At 29.9% G+C, this 13,646-nt stretch overlaps 1 protein-coding gene across 9 annotated transcripts in view; it reads right to left on the bottom strand.

Annotated features, from left to right (window-relative positions):
* Window positions 1-13,646, bottom strand: part of LOC110022574 (putative callose synthase 8) — an 84,017-nt gene that overhangs the window by 65,679 nt on the left and 4,692 nt on the right. For 8 of the 9 annotated variants that reach the window (XM_020721591.1, XM_020721598.1, XM_020721592.1 and 5 more), the window contains exons 11-15: window positions 13,523-13,599; window positions 13,342-13,435; window positions 12,383-12,508; window positions 12,185-12,302; window positions 11,123-11,451 (exon numbers count right to left, since the gene is read on the bottom strand). In XM_020721591.1, the coding sequence (XP_020577250.1) occupies window positions 11,123-11,451; window positions 12,185-12,302; window positions 12,383-12,508; window positions 13,342-13,435; window positions 13,523-13,599 (744 nt within the window). The remainder of the gene's footprint in view (window positions 1-11,122; window positions 11,452-12,184; window positions 12,303-12,382; window positions 12,509-13,341; window positions 13,436-13,522; window positions 13,600-13,646) is intronic. The other variant, XM_020721595.1, reaches the window with a different exon arrangement.

Here is a 13,646-nt window from a genome sequence, read left to right as displayed (position 1 = left end):
TATATATAAATTGAAAAGTTAAATTCTTATTTTCTTCATGATCAAGTTTTGACTATGTTGTTAAGTAAGGAAATATAAGTGAAAACATAATCAGAGACATTGTTATACTGTTGCATATAAAAAGTCGGGATCATACACTCACTTGTTTTGTAATGTTTTCTTCCATGATGGAAATTCTATCAGCTCTCACTTGCTCGAACTATCATCTTGCAAAATTTCTTCATAACTCTATAGTTTTCCACCATCTGTCTGTGAAATAATAGAAATGGGTGTCCCGGACTCACTCTCCTCTTCACCTCCATCATTAATTGAATTGTGAACCCTAAACCCTAGATAGATGGTGGAAAAGTCTGAAGTCTTGCAATATTTCTCTGTAAGTATTTTTTATTAATGAATGTTTGAAGTTTATCATGTCTATTTGTGAGTAGTTTTTAGTTCCTCCCCGTAGGGGAAATGTCTGAAGAAATTTCTTAATCTTTAATGATCAAATATAGACTCCTATTCTCGAGTACAGATAAAGTTTATTTCACAATTGGTAATAGCTAAAAACTTCTATGCTGAAGTCTTGGTGTATTTTAAGATGATAATGTTATGCTATAAGACCCGTCAAGTCTGTGTAGCGTTCAAGGCATGCTTCTTTTTTATCAACTTGAAGTATAATTTGGACCCATAGAAACGAAACTATTCTAGCAATCAATTTAAATAATCCTCAAATGTGGGAGTCTGTTATATCCACATGGGAATTTGACGGAGTAAGAGCTTGGACAAATAGTGATAAAGGTGGTGTAGGAGACAGGTATGATTTTCAGATTATCATACTCAAAAATAAAGAACCGGATGTATATTCGAGCACTATAACTTTACGTCCGAAGACACCAGTAGATTTGCAAAAGCTAGTCATTTCAAATCAGGAGCTGAAGATTAACAGTCTTGAGCTCAAACTTGAAGAGGAAAAAAAAAATACTTAGCTCTTCAAGATAGATATAATAGTCTTTTAGAAGATAATAATTATTTTAAGAATGCAATTATTGATATTTCTGAAAATAATTTAATGAAAAATTTGCAATATCTCTATCTCCCCGAGATGGACAGTAATATCCGAAGGAAAATATTTTATATGCAAATAATTCTAAAAAAGAGGAGAAGATTGAATGTCAGAGGGATATGATAAACAGATATAACACTGAACATATCTATGAGCCAGGAATATCATATTCCACTCGTATCATAAAAGCACTTAAAGTAAACATAGTTTTACTTTCTGTGGACTTGTGAATCTGCTTGAATTATGTAGCAAATAGAAATAGTTATTCCATTCAAAATATTTTTGAAAATGGATTTCTAGGAAAAGTAAACATTAGGAAGCATAAAAATTTGAGCTCTCAAATTAAACAATTTGAGCACAGCGAATTAAGAAGAATTATCTTATTCTTATTCGAAAATTTTGGAGTGATAGCAGTCACTCTAATCATCTGATCATTACCACCTACTTATGAGGGCTTGACCCAAGGGGCCAAGCATATCATTGAAATTCATAGTGAAAGAAGATTCACGAATTTTATCTAGCCTGAAGAACCTCATGCTAGAAGAATCATTGATAAAAATATCGAAGAAAGCTTGCACAATTTTAGAAATTATTTAATTTGTTGATGGAATAACGGCATCTCAAAGCTTTCTTTGTTCATGACACCAGCATTTCAGGATGATTATATCATCATATTTGTTCATGAAAAAAGATTCAAAAAAAAAAATTTTAATTCAAGATATATGCAGACGACGCTAATTATATTGAGCAATGTAAAAATATATATGAAATTGAAGTTGTTCATGATGGAGATCATTATCCTACTTCTGTTATCCAAGAAAATTATAATACTTCAGTTCGAAGTCCTATACAAATATCAGACGACGCGGATGATACATGGATAGAATCTCTAGATGATATAACCATTCAAAATATGGAAGATGCTATGGAGCCGTAATAATTATCTTTCAAGTCTTTTTTAGAAGAAGTGAAATGATATCATTATATTTTACTCAGTGGAGCATCTCAATAGAAATCTTCTTTTCAGAAGACGGTTACAATTTAGCATCAATTTGTTTTAATTTTAAAAGTAAAGAATATGGCGGCTCCCGCGGGTCCCACGGGTCCCACTATTATTCTGTGTTTAAATCTTTATATAAGGGTTTGTTTTACTTTTATAAATGGCGGGTCCCACTCTTATTTAGTGTGTTCTTTCTATGAGTAGAGAAAATGTCACAACCAACTCATGATATCTTTTCTTGCTTATAAATAGAACACAAGTAATGCAATGAGGCATCGAGAAACCACCTAAGCCTCATAGCATTTAAGTGTTTAAGAGTCTGTGAATCAGAATTCTGAAGTCTTGTAATATTTCTCGATAATATTTCTATATAAGTATTTTCTATTAATGAATGTTTGAAGTTTATCATTAAGTATTTTCTTAATTTTTAATGATTAAATATAGACCTCTATTCTCCGAGTACAGATAAAGTTTATTTCACAATTGGTAATAGCTAACAACCTCTTGACCGAAGTCCTTGTGTATTTTAAGATAATGTTATGCTATAAGACCCGTCAAGCCTGTGTGGCGTTCAGGGCATGCTTCTTTTTTATCATCTTGAAGTATGATTTGATATGTCGTTGTATGTTGTTCTATGCACCAAATGAAATAAATGGAGTCAAAAAAGATTATATGTCTATATTTTAGATGATCCTCATACAGAATCCTTCAGACAAAACTTCATCTACAAGGACATAAATTTATAAGAAAAAAAATATATATAATAATTTAAATGGAGAAAATTCTTGAATATTTAGGAAGTCAACGAGCTGTATAATTTATGGGAGAATTTTATTTTAAATTTTTTTTCGAAGATGAACTTAAAAATATAACTAAAAATGAATCTGAAAAATTATTATTAACAACAGAACTTACTGAAAATATTTTAGCTTGAGAAGATAAATGATCATGGTTTTATAATAAATTTATAAAAGAAAAAATATTTTTATATAGTAATTTTGCTTTTGAATTTTAAAATGACATTAGGATTATCTTAAGAAGTTATAAGAAATCAGATAGTATAAAACCAATAGAATCTAATTTTATTAAAAACTTAATAGAAATTACCGGTATAAATGATATTTTAGAAATATTAAGAAAAGATTTAAATAAAACTATAGAAAAAAATATTTGAAAGACTTATAGAAGTAATGTATGAGTACCCACACAAACGATTTAAGGAAATAACACAAAAATTAGAAATTATTATTTTACAAAAAAAAAATGACTTACACGAAATCTACCTATTTATTTATATTACGATTATTATATTCATTATAATTAAAAAAGGAACATTTTTAAGGGTAAAAGTATTACTAACTATTTAAGATATGAATAATAAAATTATAGCATTGTTATATTTTATTATATGTAGTAAAGAAGGAACATAGATTATAGGAAGATATTATTTTGAAAACTTTATTAATAAATTAGAAGAAATTTCAAGCAGTAATTTAAGGAAGAGAAAGTAGAGAAAGTTAAAATTTTAAGTGAAAAAGTAAATGAATGGTCATATTTTTATGATAAATATTTGCAAGGTAAAATTTGAATATTAAATGGCCAACATAAATAGATCAAATAACTTGAATCAAAACGAGGCTTTTATCGAGTTAATCTCGTTAAACGGAAACCTGCATCCACTCGAAATAGTATCAGAGCCTCAAAATGAAAATAAAAATAAATAGTTTTATGAATCTTTTATTACTTCATATGATCAACAATTAAGGGATGAAAAAAGATTAAAAAGAAAATTATTTAAAATAGAACTTGAAGTTTTAATGAAAGAAGAAAAAATTAAAAAAGAATAAGATATACAGATATGGGAAATATACATAAAATAGACTGGTTAGACTTAGAATTAAGAAATAAAAATAAAAATTTCATAGCAATAAATCAAAATAAATTTATACGCAATTTTTCAAAAGAATTCAAACATGAATTACATAATGAAAACAAAATTATGAATAGCATTATAGACCTTTAAATTTCTTTAGCAGAATCTTTGAAATTTCATAATGAAAAAGTTCATAGGATTTTAGAAAAATTTACAGAAGTTTTATTTGAAATAAAAAGATTAATATTAAGAGATAATTTTAGATTATGTTAAAAATCGAAACAATGATATATTAGAAAAAATTATTACTATTTATAAAATAGTAAAAGATAAAAATAAATTAGACATGATTATTAATAAAATGTTAATAGAACCTAAAGAAGCTAAAGATCTATTAGAGAAAACAAAAGAAAATATTAAAAAGATAGAAATTTTACTTTTAGAAATAAAAAGAATTATTTTGACATGAGTAAATTTGAAGAATTCAAAATATATAAAAATATTTTAGAAGAAGCTAAAAAATATCATGAAGAATCTATAGAATTAACAAACTATATAGGAGTTCAAGGTAGTGATAAAACTTATCCAAAGATATTAAATTTTCAAACAATCATATTAATAAGGTTATATGAAAAAATTATCAATATAGAAAATAAATTAAAGAATATTGAAGAAAGGACCTTAGGAATAGTCACTCAAACAGATTTAAAAAATCTTTCAGAAAAAGTAATTTCTAGAAAAGAAATTGTTCCCTATAAACCAATAAGCTACAAAGTATGGTAAGTAGACAATGTCCTCTAACTTTATTTAAGAAAAATTATAACAAATTTGATCAAAAAGTTTCAAAAATAATAGATATAGAATCTCAGTTAGACAAATTTAATAATGGAAAAATAAATTTAATTAAGGTTAAAAAAAAAATGTATGAAAATCATATATTATTAAAATCGTCTATAATCCAAACATTATTAGAACAGAAGTTAAGTTGTGTATCAGATTTAGAACAAATAAGTTTACCAGTAATTAATAGAGATGATTGGGAATAAATAAGAAAGCAAAAAATGTCTCAAATTCATATAAAATTAATTATGATTGAAATAAAAGGTTTACATAGAAAAAATTTAGGAACAAAAACCTTAATAATATTATTTGACAATAGATGGAGTGATTTATCAAAATCAATTATAGGATCTTTTGAAGTAGATATGAATGATAATGGAGCTATAATTTATTTCGTTCTAGATTTCATAATGGAAACCAAGGAGTGTATAGAACACCTTAAAATATGAATTAAAACTAAAGGATATAATATAATAAACGGATCATTAAATATTAGGATGACCGCAGGATTTATAGGCAAAAAGCAAGAACATTCAAATGTTAAATTTAAATTAAATAATAAAATGTTGGAACATTCAAATGTTTTCCATTTTATCTATCTATATCTAAATTCCCATTGTTTAAATTCCATCTATCTAAATTTCACCTATCAACTGCTCTAATTAATCTTTTCATATTATATTCTGATGACATGGATTCTACTTCACTTTCTTCATCTACTATACTATAAATTGTATCATTAAATTCGTTAGAAGAAATACTAACTACATCTTCTTCTAATCCATCTATTAGTAACATTCTTGCTCGGTTATGATTTCTTTTGTTGCATCTATTAGTCAGATGTTTTGAGGAACCACAAATATAACACAATGACACTTTTTATTATTATTTGATATTTTAACATTATTATTTTTTGAAGGTATTCTACTATTAGATTTTCTAAAAATTTTTCTCCTTTTTTTATATGTTTTTTGTGGAAAATTTTGTGGTGTATAAATATTTCTACAGAACTTATATGACTGTCTTTTAACTTGTTTTTGATTCTTATATTCTCTACATTTTTATTGTACAATATTAAATGTAAATACAATTCTTAATCCTATCCCAATTTCTCTAATATTTTATAAATTTGTATATTCTCTCGTCCATTTTTCATGGATTTCTTTTCCTAGCTCTCCATGTAATTTTATTAAGAATCTATTTGATATTTCATCATCAAAATACTTTCCGGCTCTACTAGCATATGCTACGTATGACGTGCAAAACTTATTGATTTGAGACCAATCAGATAGATTTAATTGTTCTAGATTTCTATATGCTTGATCTTGAATATTAGTATTTTGTCTACTTGGATCAAATCCTAATATAAGTATTCTAATAAATTTTGTAAAATTGTATGGATTATCACCTAATTATCTTATTTGTTCAATTTCACCTGCTTTTTTAACTTTTGTTTCGTTAAATATGTTAGCGGATGTTTCTCCTAACAAGGTTTCTAAGAATGCAAACATATCTCCTACACCACCTTTATCACTATTTGCCCAAGCTCTTACGGCGTCAAATTCCCATGTGGATATAACAGACTCCCACATTTGAGGATTATTTAAATTGATTGTTAGAATAGTATCGTTTATATGGGCTGGTATTAAATTAATTCTTTCTATAGGTTCAATACTTCCTTTAAAATTATAATTATTATCTTCATAAAAATCTCTTCCAAAGGTTCCTTATCTATATGGTCTTTCAGGGGCGCCTTCTTCTCCTAAAGGGGGAACTGGATCAAACCTAGGTCTTTTACCTCATCTTGATTAGAAGGTTCTGGTACTACTTCGTCTAGATCCATTGGTTGTTGGCTAACTTTTATTTCTTCTATTTTATAACAAGAATCAGTTTTTCTCCAGTTAAAATTATCTTTAATGTGGGCATCTATATATTTCTTCTTTAAGTTCTTCCATAATTTTTTCTATTGTTTTATTTAAGTCTCTTCTTAAAATCTCTAAGATATCATCTCTACCTGTTATCTCTATTAGTTGTTTGATAAAATTAGATTCTATTGGACTTATTTCTATTTGATTTCTAATGACTTCTTCTGGTAATCCTAATGTCATTTTAAAATTCAAAAGTTAAGTTACTATATTCAAATGTTTTTCCTTTTATAAACTTATTATAAAACCATGGGCATTTATCTTCTAAGATTAATATAATCTCTACTATTTTTGTTGCTAATAATATTTTTCTCTTTCATTTTTAGTTATATTTTGAAGTTCATTTAATTCTTCTAAAAAGGTTTTAAAATAAAAATCTTCTATAATTTCTAATGCTTGTTGACTTCCTAAATATTTAACAATTTTTTCCATCAAAAATTATTATTTTTGTTTATCGGGTTTTTTCTTATAAATTTAAATGTTCTTCCCAGTAGGTGGAGGCTCTTTCTTGAAGGATTACATATGAAGATCATCTCAAAACTAGACATATAATCTTTTTCCGACTCCTTTTATTCCATTTGGTGCATTAAATAACATACACCTACAGGCCAAATCATACTTCAAGATGACAACAAAGAAGCTCGCCCTAAATGTCACGCAGGCTTGACGAGTCTTAAAGCATAACATTATCATCTTAAAATACATCATTACTTCGGTCATAGAGATTGTAAGCTATTACCAAATATGAAATAAACTTTATCTGTACTCGGAGAATAGAGGTCTATATTTGATCATTAAAGATTAAGGAATTTCTTCAGACATCTCTACGGGGAGAAATTAAGAACTACTCACAAATAGACATGATAAACTTCAAACATTCATTAATAGAAAATACTTATCGAGAAATATTACAAGACTTCAGAATTCTGATTCACAGACTCTTAAACACTTAAATGCTATGAGGCTTAGGTGGTTTCTCAATGCCTCATTGCATTACTTGTGTTTTATTTATAAGCGAGAAAAGATAACATGAGTGGGTTGTGACATATTCTCCACTCACAGAAAGAACACACTAAATAAGAGTGGGACCCGCCACTTATAAAAGTAAAACAAACTCTTTTATAAAGATTTATACACAGAATAATAGTGGGACCCGTGGGACCCGTGGGACCCGCCATATTCTTTACTTTTAAGAGTAAAACAAATTGATGCTAAATTGTAACTGTCTTATGAAAAGAAGACTCTCCACTGAGTAATTGGATGCTCCACTGAGTAAAACATAATGATATCATTTCACTTCTTCTGAAAAAGCCCTGAGAGATAATTATTACGGCTCCATAGCATTTTCTATATTTTGAATGATTATATCATCTAGAGATTCTATCCATGTATCATTCGCGTTGTCTGGTATTTGTATAGGACTTTGAACTGAAGTACATTTGTATTTATCCATGTCTCATCCTCTATTAATAAATATTTGAAGTTTATCATGTTAATTTGTGAGTAGTTCTTAGTTCCTCCCTATAGGGAAGATGTCTTGAAGAAATTCCTTAATCTTTAATGATCAAATATAGACATCTATTCTCTGAGTACAGATAAAGTTTATTTCATATTTGGTAAGCTGAAAACCCTTTAAAACATTGGGAAAAAGATAAAGAATTAGCAAATATTCCTATAATAAATAAAGATTTAGTTATAAAAACTAAAGAAATAGAATACAGTCCTTTAGACAAAGAAGATTTTAAAATTCAAATAAAAGAATTAAAAGATTTAGGTTTAATAAGATCATCAAACTTAGAAAATAGATCTGCCGCTTTTATGGTAAGAAATCATGCAGAAATAATAAGAGGAAAAGTTAGAATGGTAATTAATTATAAAAGATTAAATGATAACATTGAAGATGATATATACAAAATACCAGATAAATACATGTTAATAAATTTAATACAAAATAAACGTTATTTTTAGTAAGTTTGACTGCAAATCAGGATTTTGGCAAATTAAGTTAGATGAAGAATCAATTAAGTGAACAGCATTTACCACACCATTAGAACATTATGAATGGTTAATAATGTATTTTGGATTAAAAAATGCGTCTAGTATTTTTCAGAGAAAAATGGATAATATATTTAAAAATTTAGACTATGTATTGGTATATATAGATGATATATTAATATCATCCCATAATTTAAAAGAACATTATTTAAATTTCTCTTAATATTTCTAAAATATCATTTCTACCAGTAATTTCTATTAACTCTTTAATAAAATTAGATTCTATTAATTTTATATCTATCTGATTTCTTATAACTTCTTCAGGTGGCTCTGTGGTTCTCCACCATCTATCTATGGACAATAGGAATGGGTGTCCCGAACCCACTCTATTCTTCACTTCCATCATTAACTGAACTATGAACTGTCGGCAATAGTGTATCATGTATTTCTTCAGATACCACATTTGCACTATCATTCTCCATCTTCTTGGGATCCCTGCAGTTCCTTTTTTATGTGACTACTCTTGCCACAATTTCAGCAAGTTGTCTGCTGACCAGACTTTGATTTTGATTTCCCTTTATTTGAGTTCTTGTTTTGTCATCTCTCTTTGAAATCAACATTCAGGGTCGAACTCGTACCTGAAATATCACCAGAATATTTTCTGTACACCTCAGCCAAAATCAAATCACGAATATCATCACATTTCAGTTTCATCACATTTCAGTTTAGCACGAATATCATCACATTTCAGTTTAGATTTACCTGCAGAATTGCTAATTGTCATCCTCATGACTTTTTGACAATTTGACAATGATGCCAACAATATCAGCGCATGTATCTCATCATCAAAATTAATTTCAACAGACGACAATTGTTTTGTGATAATATTAAAATCATTCAAGTGTTTAGGAACAGAAACACCTTTCGTCATCTTCAAGTTGAATAGCTTCTTCATCAAATATACTTTGTTATTCGCCGATGACTTTTCATGCATACCTCATAAGGCTGTCATGAGATCTACAATCGTCCACTCCTTAACGACGTTGTGTGCAACGGACCTTGATAGGGTCAATCGAATAACCCTCAGAACTTACCGATCCAAAAAATTTCATTCAGTCTCATACATCCTTTCAGGTCTTTTTCCCAATAACGGAAAATGAAGCTTCTTCTCATAGAGGTAGTCTTTTATCTGCATCCTCCAATAACCAAAATCTATGTCATCAAACTTCTCGATTATAAAAACTTCACTTCATCTGTAGTCATCATTCTTCCTCAAATCTGAACAAATTTATGATATCAATTGTTGCGAGATATACACCAGTTGATGTGATATATATATAAATCAAACAAGAGAACGATCGACGAAGCAAAAAATAGAATGAGAAAATTTACATTAGAAAACAGTAACACAGCGGAACACACAATTTTACATGTTTCGGCAAATTGCCTACGTCCACGGAGTTGCAGGAGATTTTACTACTTGAGGAATTTACACCAGTTGATAGTCTCGACTTACAAGAGTGAACTCTTTCACTCTGTTACTTTCTCTTTTCTTCTCTCTCTACACCAAAGAAATTCTACATTGAGATACACTGAAGAAGATAAACTTATAAGAGAAATAAACTCAATTTCTCAATTTCTCTTCTGTCACAAGCCTCTGTCACAAGCCACCAAGAAGAAGGCAAGGGAGAACAATTTTCTTCTTCTTTCTTCTTCCTTCACCGCAAGTAACTATATCTTGCACTTCTCTTCCTCTATCCCGAAAAATCCCGAAGAACTCTTTCTCTATCCTGAGGAAGCCCGAAGAGCTCTTCCTCTATCCCGAGGAAGCCCGAAGAAGAACACCAAAAACGTGACTTCACAACCCAAGAAGAGTCATCTGAAGCCTTTATCACGAACAGGGAACTGTGGCGACATACACAACTCTTCACGAAACAACGAACTGTTCGCGGGAACAGTTCACGACCGAGCGGGAGATGGGAGCGGGAGCGGGAGCGGGTTTCGCGATCGAGAGCGGGACCCTGTAGCGATAGCGAGAAAAATCGGAGCGGGAGCGAGAAATTATGGTGCTCCGGCGCTAACATACACCTCTTCTATAAAAATATATAAAGAAAAGAAGAAAATTGCATCCAACCCTTAAAGTCACCAAATTCAAGCATCACCTTACTAACAAGACAACAGCAACTATCCCATGATATCATACTTTACCTAGCAATGCATGGACTGATAAATAGAAGTTTTCCTGACCTTGCTACGTTTTTGAAGCTTCAATATCAGTATCAATTACACATGATGCATACAGGGTGGCTTTCATAGGCATGATAATTTCCTTTGGTACATCACGTATTTAAGAAATCATACCTCATTTCAAGCAAACTTTAGCATTATAGCAGAGATGTTTATATTTGTTTATCAGCACAAAAAATATAAAGCATAAAACATACCTGAGTCCACCATGATATAATACTACAAGCCAGCCAACTGGATGTCTCGATGTAGTGCGTGACAGCAGGCACAAAAAATAAAGCAACCCCGATAAAGTTGCTTATAAGGTATATCAAAACAAAAATCAGATATAGTGATATGCAGAAGTTGCCAGCATCACTCTGGAATTGCATGGTGGAACATACAGAACTTCCTTGAGATGTAGCATAAGAGACGGGAAGAGTGATAGCCCATATTAACGCAACTAAAAACTTAATTAGATATCTTAATCTCTGACTGAACTCCATGTTTTGCCTTGCTCCCCACATCAATGAAATATCGATAACCACTGCAAGTTACAAGGTTCATAACTTCTTCCAGTGAAAAAACTTAACAAAGGACATGCACATAAGCCACAATATTATCCACGCCCAAAATCAATTAAAATTGTCCAAAATTAAGCTAAAATAGCATCGTAGAGTAAAGCTTATTAGTAACAAATAAGTTACTATGCTATCATGCATCAGCTTTGAATCCTTTTACTAAAGCCGACCTATGGAATTGAATAATAATAAATGCATCCAAGGAGGATATTTCATGAATATCAAAAAGAACAGAAAAAACATACCAAAACAAAGAGCATGCCAATTGATATCAAAACAACACAATTTAAACAATTGTAGCGGAATTCAACCTTTGTAAACCATGATTTAGTCCAGGCTTAACCAGTAAAATATAAACAAGGATTTTCATCATTACGTCGCACTTGCTAAATCAACATAGTAATAATCAGCAATACATCAATCACACCCTCGCAATTACATAGAAAAAGGATTGTTCTTGTTGCTCAAACATATAACTCCAAATAAAATCGAGGAAATTTAACCACTGCTCAAAACACACACTTGGTATTGTAGCACACGTGTAGTACATTATTTTCACCACCGCATAGCTCATTTTTAATGAAACTTATGTACTGACTAAAAGTACAAAAAAAAGTCCTAGATATGGCAACAAGAGCTTCAAGAGATGATATTGATTTGACGCATTGATATTTAAATAATCAAATTAAAGAACCGGACCTTGCAGGAATCTAAGAATTGCATTAGTCACAAAGATGCTCATAATGCCATCAAAAACTTCTGGATCAAATAGTTCCAGAGGTGTCTCCAATTCATGCCATGCCATGATAGTCATCATCTGAAAACAATAATACTCCATATATGTAAACCCTAAGAGAGAGATATGCTCCAGATGTATTTTTCATTGTTGTGCTTAACCTGGAGAGCTAATAAAAGAAATGTCCATAACCGATCAAAGCTTCTGAAAAGGTGCCAGAATGAACGAACTTCTACAAAATTTGTCTTCCCCAACCACTTCCATTCACAAGTTTCATTTGGAGACTCCTGAAAATCAGATTATGTATCAAAATAAAGGATCTAACAGCCAAAAAAAGAAAAGAGCATACATGCTAGAATAACTGCACGGCGCTTTATACATTAATGTCCACCTTGCAACAAGCAATGATAACGATGACTACCATAGAGAATGCATATTATATGCTAAACCATGCAAAGACAAAAAATGTTTGATTAGGCTAAACCAAATGGTTATTTTCTTCTTAGAGTCCACATAGGATTCTTGTGTCCTATTTTATGCTTCATTTATTAGATTGTATGAGTGAGATATAAAAAATAAGGCAATCAGAATTGATTCTATCTCCTCAACTTAATTTGTTGCAAGCAATAAGAATGATCAAGAGGATCGTGTTGTTAGTAATAACTCTTATAAAAGAATGTAAAGATTTAATACTTTTTCTGACTTTTATATCCCCTATTTTACAAGGAATGGAAACTAGTGAAAGATGTCTTTTACTAACAAGTTCATGACTCAATTATTTGAAGTAAGAGAAAGAAAGCAGCATGAGAATCTCTCTTGAATTAAAACTCATAATTAGGATTGGAACATATCATATCTACTATAAAGAAAACCTAAAAAATCTACAAATACCAAGAACTGAGAAAATAATTCAGATAAAAATTTTAGTTCCAACTATGTAGTGACTTTCTTTTGCCGAAATCAGTTTTATTTCATTCAAATCATTTACTTACTGAATTAGTGCAGTTGCAACAAATTAAGTCCTAGCATTTAATTAACAATTCGAGCAGCGTTACCTTTCCATGCAAAATATTCAATTAAGCCTTATTTAATAAAAGAGAAGAAAGGCAAATGTACAGACCTTAGAGGTACTAATTTGCTTTGAAGAAAATGATGTGCAAAAGAAATCATTTTCAAGACGCAAGGGCCAGCCAAGCTTAAAACAATTAGTCGACCTGCATGTTTAGTGGCAAACACAAGATTTTGCTGAACAGTATAATTTGAAGTGCATGGATTCTTCTCAAAACATACATGCTACTTACCAGAAAAACTCATTCAAATCATCATAATTTCTCCATTTTGAATGATCCGAAACACCATTTTTGTTCTTCTGAGCTTCCTTCATCAACAAAAAAATAAGGATATGATAAAAGGATTTATCAGAAA

Source organism: Phalaenopsis equestris, unplaced genomic scaffold (assembly GCF_001263595.1).
Source record: "Phalaenopsis equestris unplaced genomic scaffold, ASM126359v1 Scaffold000198, whole genome shotgun sequence".
In the NCBI taxonomy this organism is placed as follows: domain Eukaryota; kingdom Viridiplantae; phylum Streptophyta; class Magnoliopsida; order Asparagales; family Orchidaceae; genus Phalaenopsis; species Phalaenopsis equestris.
This window is presented reverse-complemented; position numbering and strand designations above follow the sequence as displayed.